The sequence below is a fragment of the Melanaphis sacchari genome, unplaced genomic scaffold (genome assembly GCF_002803265.2).
Source record: "Melanaphis sacchari strain LSU unplaced genomic scaffold, SCAv2.0 Contig1704_pilon_pilon, whole genome shotgun sequence".
In the NCBI taxonomy this organism is placed as follows: domain Eukaryota; kingdom Metazoa; phylum Arthropoda; class Insecta; order Hemiptera; family Aphididae; genus Melanaphis; species Melanaphis sacchari.
In genome coordinates, this window is record NW_020270790.1 from 773 (window position 1) to 26,781 (window position 26,009).

Here is a 26,009-nt window from a genome sequence, read left to right on the forward strand (position 1 = left end):
AAAAAAATCAGATTAATTAATGAACGCACAGAAAACTTTTCACAAGCAATTATTAAATAAAGTAGGACAAAATTTTCAAATATAAAATTTTAAGTTGTGTGTGTCAGTAATTAAAAAATTCCACCATCTATAACAGTTTTATATCATATTATCATAAAATCAGTGTTGTCTAAATCTGGGAAATTCGGAAATTTTGTATATTGCGGTACGTTGCTACGTTGCGGGATTAAACATGAAATTATTTCTACGTTATAACCATCTGTCTGAGCTATTCTGATTTGTCGTACAATATCTCTTCGATATTTTTTGTAATAACACGTTATTGTGTCTCTCTCCGCTCTCAATCACGCAGTTATTCTTTAATTCTATTTTGTTTAACCGTGAACGACATTTTTGCGTCCCCAAATACAAATCAACTGGCGGTGTATAGAAGGTGAGTTGTTTACATTTTATTTTTCTAAATATTTTAATAAATTTTAATTATGTTTTCCGATCGTCTTGTCCACTTTTTGGGCTGGTGCGCCATTTGAGGTTATATGTTAGCGGCTCTATTTTTCCGTAACATATAGACTGCCTTATATTTACGCCGACGCCGATGTATCAGTTAAATTTAATTAATGAATAAAGTATAACATTTTGTAAATAATGAGATAGACCATTAAAATATATAACCACGACTTAAAATTTAAATATATATTTATCACGGTATTATTTACTTTTAAGACCGTGGTATCATATATTATTATATATTTTATTATTATTATTATTTTAAAATATTAACGTTAATATTCAGTTATATAGGGAAATCGAATGCATCAAAACGTAACACAACCCAACGTTATTAGGTACCATAATTAATACTATATAGTTGATTTACCTATGGTATGATTGGTATGTTGTTTTAACAAGCAAATAAAAAATAAAAATATTTTATTTTTATTTATAATATTAATAGTTTGTTAAGTTTATTTTGTCAAGATGGCTTATATAATGTTATTATTGTTATTACGATCGTTATTGTTGTATCATATTGATGACTGAGTTCTTTTTTTTCATAGGCTTTATTTTTATTTTGCAAATTAATTAACCCCATAAATTATAAATTAAATTCCCCTCATTAAGAGCCACATTACTAATAAGTGAAATAAAAATAAAGGGTGGCTCGTTTGTTTAAGAGATAAAAAAAGCAAATTATTGCTTTAAACCAAATCTACTTGTTATAGTTTAAGTGATATGTTTATTAAAAACCTAAAACGGTGTTACTTTCAGTTAAAGGATTGTATAATATTAAATAAAAATACTTTATTTTTATTTCATACAATTGGTTGCTTGACAGTTTTAATGACTGAGTATGTAGGTAAACCATAACAATTTTTCATGTTGAAAATTGTTTCAATTAATGCTTATACCTTTATCAAAATAATTATTTTTAATCATATTATATTTTAAAATATATGAGTCCATGAAAGAATACATTTAATTCACTTTATTGTTCCTAATATGATAAATATTCAACTAAATCAAATCAAATTTTAAAACTAATCATAAAAAAAAACTGATGCGATGGTTGGAAGGTACTTATAATTATACAAATGAAAACAAAATTATTAATTTTGTTTATTTAATTAATTTTACATGTAATTTGTGTGAATTTAGTATTATACTTATTCAAATAACCAATAATTTTTACTTAAGTGTTTTAATTTACTTTCAATAATGATAACAAAATAATGTTAATTTTTCTGTAATTAATAATATTTTAAATTTGTATGTATAAAGCTGTTATAAATGAATTTATACCTGAAATTGTTACCTATTGATATTAATAATAGCAAAGATATGTCTAATTTTGAGATTACTTTCCCAATTATATTTGAAAATATATATATAAATATTAATTTAAAATTTAATAAAATTTGTATTTATTTTGATATAGGGTATTTCTCAATCTAATGATCAAAAGCTTATACAGCCTTTAATAATTAGTATATATATTCAAGAAATACAAACTGTAAATCTTTTAGTGTATACATTTTTAATACTATTTATATGTTTAAAATTTAAAATTATTATTTATCATCTTATAAGTACAATATATATTACAGATTAGTTTAACAGTTATTAGTCAGCATTTTATATACTTTTTGTAATTTTAGTTAAACTTAATAAATATTTAATATTTTTTTATGCATTTTTTTCATATAGTATTTTATCTCTATTTAGTTTATTTAGTCATGAAGGACAGTTATTAAATGTAGATTAATTGGTATTTATATTATTTTTTTTTTATAGATGGATATGCAGAGACGTTTAAGTTCCTTTAATGAAATGTGGCGTGTAAACTTTTTAAGACCATGTGATATGGCCCAAGCTGGCTTTTTTTACTTAGGCATTGGTGATCAAGTAAAATGTGGAAAATGCTGTAAAGAATTTCTTGATTGGGAATTTGCTGACGATCCGTTACAACAACATATTCGTCTCTCTCCAGATTGTTCATTTGTTAATAAAATTGTAAGTAAATATCTAATAAATTTAATATTTTTGTAATCTATTTTTTTTTTTTTTTACAGTTGGCTACAGTTGATGGTCGCTTAAGAACCTTTAAAAACTGGCCTGTCATTTTTTTAAAATCTCGTGAAATGGCTGATGCTGGATTTTTTTACACAGGCCAAGGAGATGGTGTAAAATGTTTTAAATGCTGTAAACTTTTTGAATCATGGGAATGTGGTGATGTTCCATTAATTGAACATTATCGTCACTCTCCAAAATGTTCGGTTGTGGATGGATTTGGTGGTAAATATTAAATAAATTCACTTTTATTATTAATTGGTATGGAATTAAAATAGATTTTGAGGTAAATATTTTGTGTTTAATAACATAACTACAACTGAAAAATCATCATATTAAGAGAACTACTGTATAAATTAAATGATTATTTGAAATTAATTCCAATAAATTTCAATATTATAATATTAATTTTATATTAGAATCAGTACCAAATTTTAATATTTTGTTAATTAATATTTAAATAAAAATTTAAGTGAAAAACATATAAATATTTTTCATTTATGATTAATGTTATGAAATTGTAATTAAAAACTTTTTTTTTAGTTTAAATAGATTTCAGCTCTGATAAAAATGATTAAACTTCATTTTTGCATATTGTTTGAGATAATTAGATAATTTATTCTTATTTTTAGATATTTTATATGAAACTTGTGTTTACGGTTCTTCTACTTCTGATGCCCTATCTTCTGTAAGTGTGGGATCTGTTGATGATTGGTTAACTTCAGAAGGTATTTTACAAAGTTTAAAACCTTTTCATAGAAACAAAATGATCACCTTCAATGCACGTTTGGAAACATTTAATAATTGTCTGAGGACATTCAAACAAAATATTAATACTTTATGCGAAGCTGGATTTTTTTATTCTGGTGAAATGATAATAATATTTATAATAATAATTGACCTTAAATAAAAATGTTTTATATATTTTTAGGCAATGGTCAAACTGATTTTACGACTTGTTACTTTTGTGCTTTAACTTTAAGTAATTGGACTGATGACGATGAACCATGGATAAATCATGCCAAATGGTCCAAAAATTGTGGTCATCTGTTTTTAAATAAAAGCAAAAATTTTGTGGACAAAGTACATGTTGTGGAAAATTTCACCATAAACTTTAATCATCTGGTAATTTAATAGTCTTATTAGTAATAAGATAAAGACCGGATTTTTGTGCAGCTAAAATCTAAAAAATGTGCAATTAAAATGTTAAAATGTGCAAAACCGTGCAAAAACATAATTTTCATTATAGATACTTCAAATATTAATTTTAATAAGTAATAACTAATAACTGACTTTACAATATTTGATTAAAATTTATAATCATGTACATTTCCAAGTTTTTTTCTTTAAAATTATGTCTTCTGTCACTTAATATAATATGTTTTGGGCATTGTTTGTAGCAGCTTATAATAGCAGGATCTTCTTTTAAATCCACATAATTTCCATTTATTGAATTGTTGTACAGTTTTAAAATTTTATATCCGGGATTTTTATCAAATACTGATTTGAATTTTTCATATAGTTTTTGCACCTTTTCATTTTCAATTGTCTTAGCCCATCTCTTACTGTTTCAACTACATTTATTTGATAATTTAAAATTGAATTTAATTCGTATTATATCGTTATATATAATTATATTTTTATATATAATTATATTGTTAGATATAAAAGTCCAATACTTTGTAAAACAACATAATATAATAAAAATAATACAAAAATATGTATACAAAAGTACATTTTTGTAAAAAAAAAACCTGAAACGTGCAATTTTGTGCAACATAAAACTTGCTTATATTAATCTACATCTTTTGGTTTGGATTTGTAGCTTGTTTCTATTGAATTTAGAACATGCCATGAAAGATGCAATTGCACGGGAATCCGGTCTTTACTTATTACTTTAGAAAAAATATTAAAAATTTACTTTATACTTTATTTGTAGGCATTATTCAATTTAATTGCTAAACAAAAAAATAAATGCATTCTCTGGACTAAAATGAAAATACAGATGACAAAAAAGTATGTTACATTAAATCAGTTAACTATTTTTACATACGTTTTAACACTAAAATGTTTTTTTTTTAATTTTTTTTATATTTTTATAGATATTTGAATGGGATACAATTAACTGATAATTTATTTGTTAAAAACCAACATCATTTTTCTGAAATACTAGACCATAATTCTTTGCCAGATTGTATGCTATGCAAGATTTGTTTTAAGGAAGAAATCAAAGTAGTTTTTGTTCCTTGTGGTCATGCAATATCCTGTATTGAGTGTGCCCTAACACTCATATTTTGCCCTATATGCAGATTTCCATTAGTTAAGATAATGGGAGTTTATTTATGTATGAATGAAAAAAATTATGAAAATGTTCAACAGGTAACGTCCAATTCTGAAATGTCTTCTAGCAACACATTAAAACACCCAATGAATTGTAAAGTCTGTCATAAAAAAGAAATGGCAGCAGTACTTTTACCATGTAAACATATATACACCTGTGACAAATGTGCGGAAGACATAAGCGAGTGCTCTATATGTAGACAAAATGTATATTCCTTAATTAAAATATACTTTTAAGTTTTACTCACTAGCCATATAGTACATTTCTATGTGCTTGTACAATTAAATGTAAATATACCATGTAAATAAATGTTCTACAATTTACAATGAAACTGAACATCTTAACCCTATGTTGGTGACACTATGAGCATTTTGCTCACATAATTACCATTTTTAGAATCACTGGTTTATGTTAAATTATTTTTAGTTAGTGTTTAATTAAGTGTTATATTTATTTTAATATATAAATCAATTATTGTACACAATTTTTTTTTATTTTTAATGTTTTTATTTAAGCTGTGTATTATTAAAATTATATTTATGATAAAAAAAATAAAAGGTTTCTGACAACTATAAAAATATCAGTTTTTTTTATATATGTGTTTTAATGTCTAATTTTTAATAAGTTTGTTAAAATAAAAAAAAAATTGTAGTTGAGAATTCATTGGATTTTTAATTTTTATACTTAAAGTACAAAGTAAATTTTGTTTAAAGTTTTTTAAATGTTTTCATTACAAGAATAACAAAAAAAAAAAAATTTAAACCACGTTTATTATTTTATAAGAGTTTTAATTTTAAATATTGATAAACTCCTTCAAAATATTCAATAGATTATACACCAATTTTGTTTTTGATAAAAAATATAATTAATATAATAAATAATTTTAAAGAAGATATTACCTCTGGATTTGATAAAATATCAAAAAACATAGCATTATATGTATTAAATTATTTAACTCAAATTTTTAATTTAACAAACTAATATTAGCTAATATATAACTTAAATAAAACCCAAATAATTATAGACCAGTTGTAGAATAATTTTTCAATAATTTTATTAAAAATAATTATCAAATAGCGTTTATTGAATTATCTAGAAAACAATAACCTTTTATGAACAAATCAATATGGTTATAAGCCTGACAGAAGTACCTACAAAAGTACTTGACAAAAGAGAGAAAGCATTAAGTAATTTTTCATATTTAGCAAAAGCTTTTGGTACTGTTGATCACAATTTGTTATGTAAAACTTTTATTAGTTTTAGTATGATGGGCATTTGTTTAGTGTGGCTTATGAGTTACTAAAGAGGAAAAAAAATTACGAATGTAAATGATGTATTAAGTCGTGATATTGGAGTTATGTATGACCTCCCCAAGGAAGTATTTTGGCCCACGGACTACAGTTTATATATAATTGAAATAAATCATGATAGCTTGTAACAGTTACGTCCTTGTATAGATTTTGAAGGTTCAATTAAATATATAAATACTTAAGTATTCGTATACTGCCGTGCTAAGCGAAAACAGGATAATTTCATTTATCGTAAAAATAAGATTTATGTTCTTTTAGGCTAAATTAGTATTTTACATCGATTTTTGATATAAAAATAGCTTTATTTCTATGAAAATTATTGTATATATGAAATAAAAAATAAAAAAATAAGCGGTAAGTCTAGTACCTATAGGTAACGAAGTCAAAAGTAAAAATAATCTCCAAGCATTAAATTTGAAATACATCAACGAAATGTAAACAGTATTGTTTGGAATTATCACTATAGCCAAATCTAAAACAAATAATAAATATATTTAAAAAATAAATTAAATATACCTACAGTTCATTAAAAATTAATTTATTTATACATTTTACATTGGTAAGTTTATTGTATACAGCTGATATTCAGTAAAATGGTGACTTGACAAAATATTTTTTGAAAAAATAACTCAATATTATTTTAATTTTATTATTTAACGAAAATGGTATCCAATGATACAATAATTTTTATACTACCTAATTTAAAATATTTCACAGTAAAAAAAAAAAAAAAAACCAAAACTAATAAAGAAAAGTAATAAAATAATTAATTATAATACTTAATTTATAATAAAATACCTGTTATCAATAAGTGCAACGAAAAAAATATCTCGTGAACAAGAAGTCAAGAAGGTTTCTACTTTAAAGTTTAAAGTTAACTTGAAAAAAAATAATATTAGGGGGAAATGAACTTTTAACAAATTCGGAGATTAAAGAACTTATTATAATCCCAAGGTAATTGCGATCCTTTTTAAAGACAATAAACTTATAATGAGTTGAGGTCTTTAGAGTAAGTATTAACAGGAAAATTCTAATATTGTATTACTATTTTAAAATCAAGGCTAGGTACTTATTTAACATACTCATTTCTAATTAAAAATAATTTTTACCAAAATATTTAAAAATATTCTAATTTTAGTACCTACTCTACCAGTTTTCAAATTTGTATTTTTATAATAATAAATGTAGCTATTACTAACAGCACTTGATGTAAATATTTCTACTACCCATAATAATGTTTATTTTTGTTATTTTTTAATAGAATACAATTACTTATGTATACATAAGAATGACTATTAATTACAATACATAAAATATAAATAAAATTTTATTAACAATAATAGGTATTTAAGAAATTTTGTACTAAAGTTATTTTTTCAAAAATATTATAAATTATTAAAAATATACAGTATATTGTACAAACAATTAAATACATATATATATATACTGTTTTTTTTTTCAAAAAAAAAAAAAAAAAAAGATAATAAAAAGATAATTAAATGAGTATGTCAAAATTAGCTTTTAAGAATAAAAATGTATGCAATATTAATTGTGAAAAGAAAGAAAATGTTTTTGTAAGTATAATAGTTTTTAAGGCGAAAGAAATTAGTAAGTGAGGACAACCGTGGGTGTCGATATGAAGAAAAGAAAGAGCTACCCACCTACACTTTACCTACACTTACGTATCTTGATTTTGAAAGTTTTAAAAAAATAAAATTAAAATAAGAATAAATAAAGTTATTCCTTTGCCTTGGTGTGGTGGTGTATATATACAATTGAATGAAATTCAGGAAAATTCGTTAAAATCTCCAAAATTAACAAATTATTTTGTAGTTAGAAATTCATAGAAAAATTTTTGTTAATACCTGAAACTTTAAAATTTAATTTAACATTGTTTTTTATAAATATTTCTATACCTGTACAAGCAAAAAAAATTATATTGTAGCACCAAATCACTTAAAAATCATTTGAAGTTCAAATTTTTACGATACTTTAGACAATTCACCCGTAAAATAATAATTTTTTCTTAAACAATTTTTTAATTTTGCAGTATTTAAAAAAAAAAAACAGTAATTATTTCACCATAATATGATATAACATATTATGTTTATATTATCATTCTTATTATATGACAAAAAAACTATTAATCGGAATGACAAATTTTAAATTTTTAGTTTTTTATTTTTACTGTCGATAAAAAATTATTCACTAAACAAAATTATTGAAAATTTAATTCAAATCCCGCATAAATTATTTTTGTAGCTTTATAAAAATAATAAAAATACATAAGCATAATTTTTTTAATATATGTACATTTAAAATTTAAGCTTTTACAAAATTTGTCAAAATCACAAAAAATAGCAAACTATTTGGTAATTAGAAATTCATAAAAACTTTCGTTTAATAACTTATTTAAAAAAAATTAATACAAGATTGAAGATTTCACATAATAGTTTACACTAAAACCATAAAATCAAAAATATATAAAAACAATTATTTTTATAAACATTTAAAGTTAAAATTTAGACGAAATAACTTAATTGAACAACAAATATTAATATTAATTATTTTGTTATAATTTAAAAACATCACAAGTGGGAACCTTTACATGAATTTTATTCTTATAAATTTTCTATGTTGAATTCAGATGTAATAGATGTATAATAGTGCAGGCCTACTGGCCTACTTGATACCTTATGTCCAGTAGAGTCATATGCAAGAGTGGTACTTGCCTACCTTTTTAAGTATATTTTTTTCATACTACAAACATGTTATTAAAATGTTTTACTACAAAATATTTTTATAAACATATAATTAAATTTTTTTCAGATAAAATATTTTTAAGAAAAACATAGGTACCTATGTCTACAATTTAAGTATTTTCGAATTACTATCTGGACGTGTATCGAGTCAATGGTCAACGACTTATTATTGTATCTACGCAAAATAATTTTAATTATATTTACAGGGCTGAATTAAGCCATCAGTAGGCTCTTGGCTCTGAAAAAATTGAATTTCATAAAATAGGCACTTTTGAATGCTATTTTTTTTATATTTTTTTTTAACTTTGCATATTATGTACTATATCAATTATTATTTAGATACTCGTAATAACTAATTATTTATAAATGTTTAATTTGTTACGATTATTAGATTAGAGTATCTTCAATAATAATAATTTCCTTATCGCATGACAAAATATTATGCAGTACGTTGTCCAAAAATATAACGCTCATGTAAATAACAATTTGATTAGGTATAATTTTTACATCAATTGACTGTTTTTAGATTTTAAATAAAGCGAAAGATCTTATGTTTTTACAATGTTTTTTTTTTTAGATTTAGCTATCATAAGCTCTAGGTACAGTGCCTTATAGTTAATACGGCCCTGCATATTTATTATTTATACAATATTATATTATTGTTACTAGTTTTTAAGTTAAAATCACCTTACCGTAAAACACTGTAGATTACCGATTAGTTCATGTCATAAACTATAAATAGGTAGGTAATATCACTAATATTTTAAAATGAATCTACATATTTTAATAAAGTCATTGTCTGTGATAAAATTCATAATTTATGTAAAAATGCCAAATTTCCATGAATAATGTTTTTAAATAATTTTAACAAAATAAATAATATCGTTATTTGTCGTTTAAATACATAATTTTCTCCTAATTTAAACTTCAATTGTGTCTATAAAAAAAAAAAATGTACAAGCAATTATATTTTTATATTTTAGAATGAATTATTTATAAAAAAATTTATTTAAACCTTTTAATTGATTCTAATTAGTATTTTAGGGAGAGAGGTTAAAAGTAAGATGTTCTCAGTATTTTTCAAAATAACTAGTTAAAAAAAAAAAATAAGAAAAACGAGAATTTTTAATTGACAATCTCGATTTCATCTTTTTTATTTTACTGTTACTCAAAAATAAATAACCGTAGGTTCTTGAAATTTTACTAAATGTTTTGTTTGTATTTTATATACGTGATAATATTTTCAAATATTTCGGTTCTTTTGTAGACTGCGGTTTTAAATTATAATAAGTAAATAAATATTAATTAGTAGCCACTAACTTATAATATTGTTTACACAACAATTTCAAAGTTTACTATGTGAACCAGATAATTATTTAAAAAAAAAAATCAATCTTCTTTTAACTTAATATTTTTTTTCCTTATTTATTTTAACTTTTTGAGCTAATAAGTTTATTTTGTTTATTCTGATTTTATAAACATCATTAACTCGAATTAACTGTTTTTATTAATTAATTTATCTACTTTTGATAATATGTTTATCAATTCTAATTTATTTACACGTCTTTGATGTTATTTACAAGAGCACCCGCAGGTGGAAGCCGAGGTGGCATAGTCCCCTCGCAATTTTAGTTAATATTAAATATTAATTATTTTATTATCTACTTGCATGACTTAAATGTTATTATTGGTATAGTCCTATACTTTTTATTTTTGCAGACGCCCTTGGTTATTTATACTTGAGTATTTGAATATCTAAATTAATGGCCTGACATACTAACTAGGAGTTAGATCGATATACCGACGCATGTAGACCCTGCGGAGCATTCCATTGCACAGTTTAGCAGGACGTTTCTAACAAACAATCTATCTACCCATTATAACACTAGGTTACTCACAGAGGTCTGCTGTCACAATTGAAAATTAAACATGCAAAATTCACCTACAAAGAAGAAAAAAAATAAAAGAGGTCACAAGAAGAAAAATGTCAAAGAAGAAAAAGATGCGTTGCAAGAAGTGGATAGAACCATGTACAATATACAAATAGCCGATCTCACTGAAAAGCTCACAAGGTATTATTAAAATACGGTTTGACCAGTTGTAGTGTTATTATTTATTTTTATTTAAGCCTTTAATCTATACATGACTGATATTATACACTATTACTAAACATATAGTATAATTTATACTAATCCTTCCTTCCAAAATAAATTATTATGTCATTAAATTTGTCACTGTAATACATGTGTAAAGTATATGAACTCAATGAAAATAATTGTATACTAATAACGATTCTGAACGGAAGTGGTGCTCAGTCTCTATTTATACTAAAAATTATTATGTTGAACTATTTTTTGCATCAGACAACATCGCATATCAACCTATATTTTATAATAAATAATTGTAAATATAATATTATAGCATTTATTATAGTAATATAAATGACTAAACCTCTGCAGGATAAAAATAATACTCTTAAATATATAAATATATACATATACAATTTGATCGATTTATTATTTATTTAATAAATTGTTATATTTTTTGAATTATTGGAATAGGAATGTGCATTGAAACATTTACAACAATTTAAATGTTTGTGTGAAAAAAGTATACTATATCCAGATGCTATTCAAATATAGATATATTCTAATATGATGACATTTTTAAATAGAACTAGGATTCATATACAAGTTATATCACTTCACTCAAATTACTATAAAATTTAAATTTAAATTCATATTTTTCATAATTTACTCGTACATTGTAACATACTTTATTTTATTTTTTAAATTGCTACAATTAACAAATTACAAATATTAATTTCTTATAAATGGTAAGGAATATGGTTTTATATATATTTAATGAAAATTACTACACTATGTATACTGTATATACAATATAAACAATAAAAGAAAAAACGAAACAAAAGTTCAACGGATATCTATTATAATTTTTTATAAGCACTTTCTACAGTTTTGAAATTTTTCAAATTAATTTGTAATTAAAAATGTATACAATATTCATACTTAAAGTTTTAAAATCTAATACAAGGTTCCAAATTTTTATTAATAGTGTTATAAAGAAAAATAAGTGTAACTTAATCTATAAATTTTAATAGCTGTCTGAAGTTTAAATTTCAACGAAATATTGAATATTATCAAACAGTTTTAATTGTTTTAACATAATTCAAAGAATATTTTCCTAGAAATTTAAGACAATTCAATGTACCTACCTTAAATTATTATTGTCTATACTCAATACAATTTTCAAAATATATAGATTAATTTTAAGCTATTAATGAAATATTCTAATTTTTTAGTGTTAATCATTTTATAGTTCAGTAAAAGAGCTTGACAATTTAATACAAGATCCCAAATAAATTGCTTTTTTAGCAACTTAAAAATATGGAAAACACATAAAACAATTAATTTTTATAAAAGTTTGAAAGCAAAATCATGAAAATTTGCAAATTATTCTATAGTTAGAAATTTGGAAAACTTTTAATTTGCATACCTAAAAAATGAAAATATAGAACAAGGTTCTTCATAAACAGTATTCATTCTTTAATGTTTTTAGTAATATCTACTAAAAACTTTGCGCTTAATATTAAGGATTTTCTATTGTTACCTATATTATATACAGAGTGATTCATTTATCAAACACTCATTGTTTAAAAATTTATTAACGTTTTAGAAAATATTTTTTTCATATAATTTCCAGGCGAAATAAAACAACATATTTTTTTATCATTTTAATGTTTTACAATTTTTTATATTTTCGAATGGCAACATTTATTTTTAATTTAATTTACTGAAATGGAATGTTTTTCAGGGAATTTTCATACATAAAAATTATAATACGGATAACTAGCCTATGAGTTATAAATATTTTAAGTTTTTAATGAGTGGAGTTAGTAAGTAGTAGGTAAATATTTTGCGAGATTTCCTCGAACCATTCAATTTTACTCGCCCAAACTTTAAATTCTTATAACTTATAAATTAGGTACTCATCCGAATTTCGATTTTTATGTATCGAAATACTGAAATACTGTGAAAAATATTCTGTTTCAGAATATTAAATAAAAACACATGTTGCTATTCGAAAAATTAAAAAAAAAACTTATAAAAATGTTGTTTTATTAAAATTGAAAATTATGTAAAAAAAAAAAATATTTTCTAAAATATAATAGATTTTGAAATAATGAGTTTTATTAGATAAATGAATCACTTGTATAATATTAATTGATTATTATTTTAATATACAAAATATAACAAACGGTTCACGGTCGGGTAAATAATAAATATTTGTATTTGGTTTTTTAAATTTAAAAACAATTTTTTTGTATGTCTAAATAATATATTTATAAATTTTAAATCGATAAAAGATATTAATAAATAATAATTACTCTTATTTATACCATAGATTAAATACACTAGTATATTTAATCTATGCTTATACTTACTAAAGTCTTAAATGTGGATAATTCGTTTTGTTAAAACTAAAATAACTGTTTGCATAGTATTGTATTTAGGACATTTTGACAAAAAAGAAAAACTTACCATTTTCAAATTTACTCGTTACAGAATGTAATTATAATTTATTGCCCATACTGGCCATACTTTCCATTTATTGTGAATGTCTGCTATTTTTTGATATTTTAAAAATTTAAGATTATTATACTTTTATAATTACGCCACATTTTAAGTTTTTGACATCATAAATCCAGACTTTATAAATAATTTCTATTACCTATAATATTTAATTCATATGATTTTGTTTTGATTGTTTGTAAAAAAAACTATGTTGTATTCTATAGAGTAACGAATAGGTGTGCCGAATTGGAGAGAAATAATGATTTGGAAAGAGAAAAAGCTAATTCGTTGAAAGAGGGGCAATGTGACATCATAGCATATTTATCGAGACAAGTTGAAATCAAAAATAACGAGATTATTGATTTAGAAAATACTGTTTCGACCTTAAAAACAGTATGTATAATAATATGTATACAAATTTATCGCTTACCTATCTATTATAACATAATCAATATGATACGCACAGAAAAATAAAATTATTAACAATATTTTAATAAAAAAAATATTTATATCATGATTCTATTTTAGATAAAATAATAATTATTAATTAATGATTTTAATTAATCAACATGTAATTGATCAAAAAAAAAAAAAAAGTAGGTATCGATTTAAATTACTAGAAATTTTAATTTAAATTGAATTGATTTTAATTTAATTATTTTTTTTATTATCAATATAATATTAACAAAATAAATAGGTAGGTAGTTTTTGACTTTATATTTTTTTTCTAACAAACTAACTCAACTTTTGAAAGTAATGATATCAAATTCAATAAATTCTTACCAACTTTACATACTGTGTGACAAATATTAAAATTTAAACATTTTCATGACAACTTCAAAATTAAATAATCAAAAAAACTGACAAGGTTGTAACTTATTGCCTTAATGTTTTTAATATATTAACTATTTAATATAGTAACTAACAATATGATGGCTACTAAACGTAAATTTTTCATATTAGACGAAGACTACAAATTTGAGTAAAACGTCCTCTTGAAATAAAAAATGTCTAATACGACTACAAAAAAACTATTGGTTACATTTCTATTTGAATTTATTATACCTAATATAGAAATTATTATTATTTTTATAGACTATTGAACACCAAAAAATAAACTATGAAGACATTATAATGAAGAAGAATGGACAATTTGAAACAGTTTTTGGACAATTGAAAGCAGAAATTGGATTGTTAAGTTTGTACATTTTTTAAATAAGTATCCAAATCAAAAAAAAAAAGAAAAAAAAATAATAACGATTTATAATCAATTTTTTTGTCATAAGATTTGTTTGAAATTGTTAGGTGCCTTCCCTTTTATCATAAAAGATAAAAAAATATTTGTGAATTAATGTAATGCTAATGTAGGTAGGTAAATAGGTACTATAATTAATACATAATAAGCTTATTGTAATATGTTTAACATGACGTTAAGGTAAATCAATAAAAGTTTCTTTTATTCTTTATAGTTAATAATATTTCATATAGCCAATTATTTATCATTAAATGTGTATGTTACTGTGATTATCCGCAATTGGTAACCGGTGACTGTCGTCGTACACTAAAATCATTGGTAAATGTTAACACATTGATTAAATTTATACTATTTGTATGCATTCACTAGTAAATATTTAAATCTACAGAGTCTACGGAAGACACAGGCAACACAAAAGTATAGAGACGTATTTTCTTGATGTAAACAGGGCTGTACCTATTTTAAAGAGAGTTATATTTTTATATAATTGTATTTTATTATTAATGTATTAATAAATTATTTGATTAATAATTTTGATAATAATTATTACACTATATTAGCATATAGTATAGTACCTATCTATTAACTGGTTAAATTTTTTTTTTTTTAATGATTGAAAGTTTATTATTAAATTTTTACAATCTTATAATTTTGAACAGTAAACAAATATTAATTTTTTGCAGTATAAAAATAAAAAAGAATTAAGTAAGTTATGTTTATAATATCAAACTTTAGGTTAAATTATGATGGTTAAACGAAATTTAATTAATCTTAAATTTTTCAAACAACTCTATTTTTTTACAAACATTATTATTTTTAATGCTAATAAAAATTGTAACTTTAAACTAAATGAATAATATTCAATAAAAATTATTAATATATATTATATTGGTGGCTAGAGCCAAATCATAGACATTTTCGCACATAAGTACCTATACATCAACTGCCATTGTTTTGTTTATTATAATTTTCAAAAATAGGTCTATTAAGTTGAAAAAACTAAACATTTTTTATTCTTTAAAGTATTGTTTTATTTAATTTAATTCATTAATAAAATTAAAAAAATAATTAATCAAAAATTTAAATATTCTAACGTTTGTTAATTGTTAACAATGACTTTTCTTACTAACATACAATTTTTTTCTTATAATTTCGAAAAAAAGAAAATTGAAATTTCATCTGAAATGTCAAACAGCGCTAACACACTCAGTTATCCAGAAGTACAATTTCTTCAGAAAATTTAGAAACGACAGTGCTGACGTATATGTTAATGTACTGGCCAATTTGGATATATAAACGCATGTTTCAACATCTAACTTAATAAAAAATAGTACTTTAATTTAAAAGTGTATGATTTCCAAAATAAGGATGTTATGGCTTAAGCCCAAAGTAGATATTAAATATGTTCGAATGATGAAGGAGTAAATAGAAAGACACAAACGAAAAGGAGGCAAATTTAGATTTTTCCTATGTACACATTTTATTTTAAAGTCGGCCCTGGTCATCTACTTAGCGATATTAGTGAATATTAATAATGTAAATTTTTTTTATTCAAATATAATTTCAGAACAACGAGAATTATATTATATAAAAAAAAAAGTAAAAATTGGCTCTTCGGCTCTTTTAAACAAAAAAAGGAAACTATATATAATTTTATTAAAAAAAAAAATAAAAAAAAAAAAAGCTTGTTTTTATCTGTAGTCTGTACAATTATTAATATCAACAAATCAAATTTATAAAATAATTGTTATTATCAAACTATGAATACATGCAGACAGTAAAGTAAATTCATTGAATGAGTTTAAAAAACAAAGATCTCAATTAACTGATAAGTTTTTGAAACAAGAGGAAGAACTATCAAAACTAAAAGGAGAAAACAATAATTTACTTTATGAAACTGAGAAAAAACTTATTATAGCTAAAGAACAGTAAGTAAAAAATGTATAAGCTTTTTAAAACATTGATTTTGTACACATTTAAACGAACACGGTGTATTTACCAAAGTAACTATTATTAAATTTACAGTATGAAACGTCAAAATGAAGCTAAGCTTTTGCAACTATCTACAACAATTCAGAATAACCTACAAAAGTTAATGTCTTCAACTTTTCAAAGAACTTTACAAGAAAATGTTAATATTAAAGCTGAAGTAAGTATAATCACAAAAGTCATACCTATGTTTACGAATAATTCGTAGGTATACAAGGATTTAGGAATTTACCCCCTTCATAAAATGTTTTTAAATATATTTTTTTCTACATATCCTTATACAATTAATAATTATTAAGTAATCATAATTTATTTTAATTTTAAGTCCTTTCTTCTAAATTTATTTTTTGTAGATATACATGGTTGATTTGTCAATTATTAAAAAATTATATTATTTTAGTTAAATAAATGTTCGGATAGTTGGTTCAAAATGGATAAGAAATATACGTTGCTGAAATCAGATAACTTAGATTTGAAAATCGAAAATAAAATGTATATGAAAGAAAATAGCCGTCTAAATAAAATAATCATAGCTCAAAAACAGGTGGATGTTTTTACAATATTAATTATTATATTATTTTTTACCATAAAGATTTAGATTCTAGACTGTACTCATATAGTTTTGTATGAAAAAAAAACTAATGTGAGCATTGATTGGGGTTTATATTTTTACGCATTTCTAGATAATGGATGCAATAAAAGCTAAAAAATTAGGTCTTACCTTACAAGTACAAGATTTATCTACGAAAAATGAGAGGAACCAGCGTATTGCGTACAGGGCCAGCAGAATAAATACAACGATGACACAGCTAAAACAGACGTTAAAAAGAAAAAACCGAAAATTACGAATCTTGACAAACAATTTAGCAGCGATGAAAGCTGAAATAGAAACATTGTGTTTGCATATATACAAAATGGATTCGATGCTAGTGACGACGACAAAGTCGATGGAGAAAATTTTGAAAGTAATATTCTATAGTTATCAAACTCCGTCTAGTGGTAATGCACTATTGCAAAGGGAACACAACTATTAGGGATACTTGAGTATAGGTATTAATATATATATATATATAAGTACCCCAAGTTTCAAATTATTATCATAACATCCCTGAAACAAAAACTTAATATATTTTGGGATAAATACTGTAGTAGACTGTGTATGACTGTATGAGTGATTTACAAATTGTTCTGCATTTCAGATTTTTGTTTTTAGTTGCGCCGATTGAAACTTTATGTACCTAGTCATGTCATAACCGGCGTAACCCACGTTTAATTATTTTGTGAACCGAAAAAAAAATTTCAAAACCAATACTTTTTTAGATCTCATAAACTCCATATCTATATTTTATAATTGTATCGTAGTCAAGGGGGAATGACTAATCAAATATAATATATCCAAGGAGAGTACCTTATGAACATACGATATAATTATTATAGCAGAGGATTGATATATAAGGGTCTAAAATTTATTTAAATAATCAGGACTCAATAATACAGCTATTCATTATTTTAATTTCTACTAAATATTAATAACAATTACTATTAACAAAGTTGTATTCTGAGTTGTATAGACGTATAATGGTAGGTGGCTGTATTGTAATCATACGGAGTTCGGTAGTTTGTAATGTGTTGTGGTCCTATGTGTGACAGAGAACTGTTGGTATTATATAGTATGTATTGGCAATAGACCTTACAGTTAATTGTTATATTGTATAAGTCAACAGTTAGTTGTATCGAGTCATGCAACATATTTATTTATTTTTTTTTTTTTTTGTTGTTATTTTTGTTGTGAAATGACAATTTACAAGATTTAAAATTTAAACTAATCGGTAGTAAAATTTACAAATTATTTATATTTAACTTGTATAACCAAAATAAATTTATAAATTAAGTGTTAATAGGTTTGGTACTACATTAATGTGCATTTTTTCTAATGTCTTTTAAAAAATATTATCAACTGAATACATTTAACAAGTTCATATTGTTAACTTTAATAATTCAAAAACGAAACCTATGTGATATAATCATTAGGATGCTAAATATTTATGTGTTGTGTTTTATATATTTCTTAGTTGAACGAAGTTGACCAATCGTTGAGCAAGTACAAGGGTAATGTTTATTACTCATTTGTTGTAAATTTATACAAGCTTTTCATTGCTACGAAGTTAAGAAAAGTAGAAATCCGGGGATTTGATTCGTGAGTAATATTTATTTTTTTTTTTTTTAACTCGTATCGTTTTGAACACACTTATTGTAATCATAAGGAATTTCTTTAAAAATAGACCTATCTCATGTAAAATGTACTGACTATCCTATTCATCGGATAAAACATCTGAGAACCTACTTGAATTCGTTATGAAGTTTATTTGGAAACGAATTTTTCGCTTTTCAAATCTGAACTTATAAATTCTTCAAAATTACATTTCTACGTTTTGAATATTAAGAGTTTTAAAATGTTTATAATATTAAGTGAAAAAAAATTATTTAAAAATGTAAGAAAGTTTTTTTAAAGTAATTTTCATTGCAAATTTAGACATGTTTTTAAACGTTTATCGAATAAATAGGTTAGTTAATACAATTGGCAAAAAGTTGATACTTTTGACTAAAAAAAAAAAAAACAAAATAATTGTATTTTAGTTGTGTAATACATTGATAACAAGTCCTCGCATGCGTGGAAGCGCTCCACTGTTTATTTTACATATTGTCACTCATACTAATGATCAATTACTACACATACATTTGCATAATCCATACTCATTTAGAAAAATAAGAAAATTTCCTATAGTTAACTTCTTAAAAATGATCTGTATCAAATCTCTACAAGACAATGTTACTTCTACATGAGTTATCTCCGTCTTAAAAACATACAACATAGCAAATTAGCGTTCAGTAGAACCTATTGTGTGTCATTAACTTAAGTGTTGGAGTAAACTGATTTAAATTAAAAATTAAAAATAAGAACATTATCTATGCTTATCCATTGATTTTTTTTTTTTTTTATGTTTTAATTTTTAGACCAAAAATTAGTATTTTTAACTTATATTTATAATACTTAAATTTTACTTAAAAATTAAAATATTGAAAAAAGCCAATGTTTAAGCACAATTTATGTTCTTGTCTTTAAATTTGATAATAAATCAATTTACTCTAATATTTAATCTAATGACACTTAATAGGTTCTGCTGAATGCAAGTTCAGTAATAGCATATGTTGTATGTATATAAGATAAAGATAACATATGTGAAAATAGTTTATTTTAAATAATAAATAAAAAGGCTACTTTTATATCCCTAACTCATAATCCCGTAAATATGATTAATAGTTAATATCAAATTTTTAATTGATCAGAACTAATAATATATTTATATAATACATTTTATTTATGTATGCTAAATTTGTACGCACCATACCACTATATATTATAATATATTATACAAAAAATAAATAATCTTTTGAAGAATTCTATAAGTCATGACTAAATTATATATTATTTCATAGTTTATATTAATACATTTAATGTCCATCTAAGACAAATACAAATAAAGTGATAATATTTTAAAAAATAAATATGAATTTTTCATAATTTTGTAAAAAAATGACTTTCTTTTACAAATTTGAACATTGAAGTATTTATATTATCTTCTCTAAATATGATTTTAAGATCAGACAGTTATACAAATAAGTTTAACACACAGAATCAAAATTATTAGCATAACATATCCATATATGTGTAGAAGTTAGACACATCCTTATTATCGTTTAGGTACAACTAAATATCCACATGACATAACTTTTATGTAATATCTAATCTTCAAACTAGCTATAACATTTTCTTAAAACTGATCATTCAAAATTCCTATAATTAGAAAATGATTTAGATACCTACATTAATTTACAATAAAATATTTAACAACAATATTATCTTATAAAATATAGATTGAATGTATATAATAAACCATACAGTAGGTAAGAACATACACAGGTTCTAAACACAAATATGGTTTATTATGAATTGTAGGCATTTATATATTAAGAACCAAAAGCAGTAGTATTTTTTAATTATGAAGAAATACGACAAAATAAAAAATACATGAATACTATTTATAATACTTACTTTAATCATTAAATTTTACTAACTATCATGGTAATAATGCAATTGTTTTTATATTACAGTATTAAAGGTGTGAAAGTTACACTCTTGAACATAAAAAAAAAACAAAGATGTACACGTTCAGTTTTCAAATTTCAAAGGAATAAACTAAAAATGAAACATTTAAAACTATAAAAATAAATAACCCAAGATACATAAAATATAGTAAGTAATTATGTTAACCAGAATTATCAGTAATATGTGTTAATAGTGAATGGCAATAAAATAGATACATAATAGTTTTTACAATAAAATAGATTGTCATATAAAGGTGTCATGAACTATTTAACTAGGACAATCTTATAACTTACTTGGTTATATTTATTAATTTTATGTACATTTAATTTGATAAAAATATAAGTAATAACATGATATAAATTAATATAATGAAAATATATTATTAATCTAAGTCATCATAGTACTATATTAAATTATCTGGTATCTATAAATATAATTATCCACTTTCGACTATAACATTTTTATTTTTATTTCAGCCTATAATCAATATATTTGTAAAACAGTTTCCAATCATATTTAGTATTTGACTACAAATGATATAATCATTTAAATATTGAATGACAATATCTGCAAGAATTACAACTACAGAAGACATAGAGTAAATACGTAAAAAGTGATCATTTTGCACAAGGATTAGTTTTACTAGGTATAATATTGTTATTTGTAACACTTGATTTAATTTAAAATCATAAAATTTGTATATTTTATTTTATTTTATTATTAAGATAACTGAAATTAATACTCTTCCATGTTCAAATGTATTCTTATTAAAACAATCCCAAAAAAATATTATGTAACAGGCAACACAGAATAAAATAATAAGTTACCTATTTATATGACATTCTACTGTACCATAGGTTAAAATAAAACCACTGTAAACTTAACTTATAATAAAAATAAATGTTGTTCTGCAGTACTTCTCTTGCTTTAAATTCCAATATGACAATGCTTCTATTACAACTTGCTAGGAGAATGACATTATATTGGCATGTAAAATGTGTAATATTAATAAATTATACTAGTATTAATCAATCAATGAAATTTAATTTAAATGTTTTAATTGACTTATTTTAAATAAATTATAAAATATCATTTTTATTAAATATATTTTTGATCAAAATACTTGACAATTCAGTACACATAAGATAGACACAGTTTATTATAAATAAAATAAGAGATTAAGTAAACTTAAAATAATAAGTATGATGAAAACCTTATGATAATTATTATTATTATACTATGTACAATGAATAGTAATGACTGACATACTCTATTAGAATAAAAGGACACAAAATATAGTTCTCATTTAAAAATGAAATGTTTTAAACTTAAACATTGGTAACTTGATTAAATTCAAAACGTAATATTTAAATTAATAAAAATAAAATGAGTAGCTATTACTTGTTTTTTTTCTTTTTTGCTTTTTTACATTTTTTTAAAGAAATTATTTCAGTTACAATTTGATCACTCTCATCAATTACTTCTGGTTCTAAGTGTTCTGAAAAATTAAAAAATAATTTACTACAGCATAAAATATTGACTTAATTTAAACAATACAATTAATGTTTATTGAATAAAAATATATTTAAAAATTAAAGCATACATTATAATACATAATTATAAAAATACTTTAAATTTACATTTGAAATAGTGAAATTAGTTTTGGATTAACTATATACACCATGATTTTCTTTCTTTGAAAGTCTTATTTTGATTATTTTGAAGAATGATGAATCCTTTTAATCCAATTATAATGTTCATAAAAAGTTGTATAAATAAATCAATTTAAAATATTGCAGTTAAATGTCACCAAAAACAATTTTGAAGTATATATCATATTCAATAAACACCATAAAAGTAATAAATATATAACTTTTAACACAATTACCTGATTTATTAATTTGAAGGTTTTCATTCATGGCTTCTGCCAAATCTTCCAATATTTTAATTTCACCTTGGTCAGATGACACATCAGATGAATCACCTTGATTAAGGTCTAAAAACTTTGGTGAATAATCAAAGCTACCTGCAATCAATAAATTATAATATGAACTAACAAATTGAAGAATTCAAAAATGTATTAAAACTTTTATTTCTAAAACATCATTAAAAACTTTATAAATCTAATCAAATAAGTTTTTAATAATCTAGTTCATATATCTTTGATTTGTAACTAAACAAGTCTTGTAAAAACAGTTTACCATCTTACAGTGCTTCTTTACATGCAATAAGTTAGGTAACAAGTAAATTAATTCAATAAAAATATCATAACATATATCTCATATGTTATAGGCTTAATTTTTAAATAAAAATAGAAATTTTTAAGCAAGTTTTAATTGAATTAAATTCAAAAATTTAAAAACTTGTGGCTCAATGCCATGGTATTAGTAAAATGCTGTTTGCCATAGTGTTATCGCATTAGTATACTAATACTTTTAACTGTTAATTATCTTACAGTAATTACAATCCAATTTTAAATGATTCATATGTAACACAAACAATGTTAATCATAAAATTATAGCAACAAAGTCATTTACAAATAGATTATAAAAACACACAAAACTAATGGTCTCAATGAGGGTACACGGGAAACAAAGTATCAAAGGCAGTGTTTCTCAACTGGTGTTCTGCGGCACACTTGTGTGCTGCGAACTGGCTGTAGGTATACCAAGACTATGATACATGAGTATAGTATTATTAGATATTAATTTTTAATTATATAATCAATTAACAATAAAAAATAATGATTAAAATAAAAATGCCTTTTTTGTTTGCTTTTTATTATTTTATTACTGTAGTGTTCTATCAACTAGTTATAATGCGCAGTGAATATAAAAAGGTTGAGAACCGCTGATCTAATTTATAAATATTGAAGTACAATATTTTCTTATATCTTCAAGCCATACTATCTAATTTTATTGAAGATATAGAAAAAAACAGTTACACAAAAATTGTAAGATTTGCTGAATTTAATGAATTAGATGATACAAAATCATAAAATTAAACTAAAATGCTCTCTAAACTTCAACTACACAATTTTAATTTTTAAATTCAATAGCAATTTTATCAAAAGGAATTAATCCAAAAGCATTGTTTATAGAAGGGATAGCAAACAATTTTTTAGCACCAGTATCAATTATTTGATGACAGTCACATTCAGTTCTAATTGATCCAAAAAAGTTCCAATAAATGATCTTTTTTTGGATAGTTGCACATGTTACCAAAAGAGCATGCATTCCATGTCATAGGTTTAACATCCATTTTTAGTCAATAATATCAATTTAAATCCGTAGTATGAATATAATCAATAATTGAATGCAATTTTGATGTATCAATAACATAAGTATGTGAATATTAAATATGGTAATTAATTATTTTTAACTACATACTATTTGAACCACATTCAATGAATACAGGAGTGCTCTGTCTGTCAATATTATTTTGTGGAACACTAACAGGATTTGATTTTAATAATAGTGGTCCATTTTCAATTTCACTCAATTGAGTATCAGATTCAGATCTCCTGTAAAATGATCTAATATTAAATTTTTAAATTAATATAAAATATTTAATCACTTACCCTAACGAAGAACTACAAGTTTTAAAAACAAATTGTGGTCCCATCCAAAGACGACGATGTGGGCCTGCGTGTGTACTTATTTCCACCTATAAAAGTATCTTTATAGTATACTAACTAAAAAAAACTAATAGTAATTTAATTTTTATATATTACTTGAGATAGCCAATGTTCATCAATACTTTCTAAAGAATTCTTTTCAGAAATATTTGACAGGTTTGTGACCGGAAATTTAACGTAAAGGTCTAACAATGGGTTACCACGTTTTAAAGGGGGGTTAACAGTAGATGCATGAAGAGGTGGTTTGTACAAATTCCATTCAGTTTTTGGTTCAATGTTTAATTCTATCATCGTATCATCAAATATTTTTTCTTTGGATATTGCTAATTAAAAAAAATGAATAAAATTTAATTATAAATAAAGCTATTGCAAATCATAAAACTGAATAGTAACATATTGCAGAATTTTAACTTACTATTTGAATGCATAGGATACATATCATATTGCGTAAGAATGCCATTACTAGTCATCACATATAAAGAATCTGCAATATTTTTCTTGGGATTATAAGTTACATTAGAAATTTCTCTGATCATAGTTGTATCCAGCACACGGCCATGAGAAAAACAAGTAGATAGTCTAATACATGTTGTAATTCCAGTTTCCTCAGGTTTTAATTTATTACTTTGTGATCGAATTTGGCACAATGAATGTACAATAATTGAATGTGGTACAGGTGACACACAAGGATTAGAGTATGGCAACACAATTTGAGTATTCTGTAATGATTCTGTCATCACAGGGCTGTTTCGGCCATCAGTCACTAAACCAGCACTGCGATGAAATCTAAAATTTAATTTTAAAATTAGACAAAATATAACTTTTTCCAACAGAAATTACATTTAAATAACACGTTGAAAAAAATATTTTTCAAATCTTATCTTACCTTGATAATTTATTTACAATATGTGGTGTTGAATGAGTACGTAAACCAATAGGTCCTCCGTAAGGTGTAATTGGGAATATATGAGTTGTTCCCCTAAGTGAGCTTACAGCTACCCATCTTGAATCATTTGAAAATTGAATATCTTGAATTTTAGCTGTGGTGTCACCTCTAAAATGTAAATAATTTTTTTATTATTTGTCAATTAAATGTAATATGATTAAATAAGCATATACCTATGCAATGTATACAAATGATGAACAGCTGCAAATGAAGAACCTAATATACTAGGATGTATTTTAAATACGTTAAATCTATGACCATTTTTATCAGCTGTTACTAACATAAGACCAGACTGATCAAAATTTAAAGCAACAATAGCCTCACAGTGTGCTGAAAAATGAGCAATAATATCAGGACCTTGTGGTGTATTTTCTTTCAATACTTTATTCTAAAAAAAAAAAAAAAACAAACATTAACTGTATTAGTTTTTCAATTATT

The 26,009-nt window shown here is 23.2% G+C and overlaps 3 protein-coding genes across 3 annotated transcripts; 2 read left to right on the forward strand and 1 right to left on the reverse strand.

The window, feature by feature from the left end:
- The first annotated feature begins 279 nt into the window (after positions 1-279).
- Positions 280-5,298, forward strand: LOC112592348 (putative inhibitor of apoptosis). Its single transcript, XM_025336366.1, has 7 exons — positions 280-433; positions 2,293-2,511; positions 2,571-2,793; positions 3,201-3,434; positions 3,500-3,693; positions 4,508-4,584; positions 4,671-5,298. Exons 2-7 carry the CDS (start codon positions 2,293-2,295, stop codon positions 5,143-5,145), a joined length of 1,422 nt encoding a protein of 473 aa, XP_025192151.1. The 5' UTR covers positions 280-433; the 3' UTR covers positions 5,146-5,298.
- A 5,533-nt stretch (positions 5,299-10,831) lies between these two features.
- Positions 10,832-21,084, forward strand: LOC112592349 (cilia- and flagella-associated protein 157; the record flags this gene model as incomplete). Its single annotated transcript, XM_025336367.1, has 9 exons — positions 10,832-11,053; positions 13,801-13,969; positions 14,672-14,774; positions 16,606-16,759; positions 16,857-16,980; positions 17,221-17,364; positions 17,504-17,785; positions 18,893-19,017; positions 20,994-21,084. Coding segments are annotated over exons 1-9 (1,335 nt in total), but the record flags the coding sequence as incomplete, so codon positions are not given.
- Positions 21,085-22,362: 1,278 nt separating this feature from the next.
- On the reverse strand, positions 22,363-25,959 carry LOC112592347 (breast carcinoma-amplified sequence 3 homolog; the record flags this gene model as incomplete). Its single annotated transcript, XM_025336365.1, is given in 8 exon segments — positions 22,363-22,486; positions 22,877-23,014; positions 24,378-24,511; positions 24,569-24,654; positions 24,722-24,948; positions 25,041-25,411; positions 25,512-25,679; positions 25,745-25,959. Coding segments are annotated over 8 exon segments (1,440 nt in total), but the record flags the coding sequence as incomplete, so codon positions are not given.
- Between the last annotated feature and the right edge of the window lie 50 nt (positions 25,960-26,009).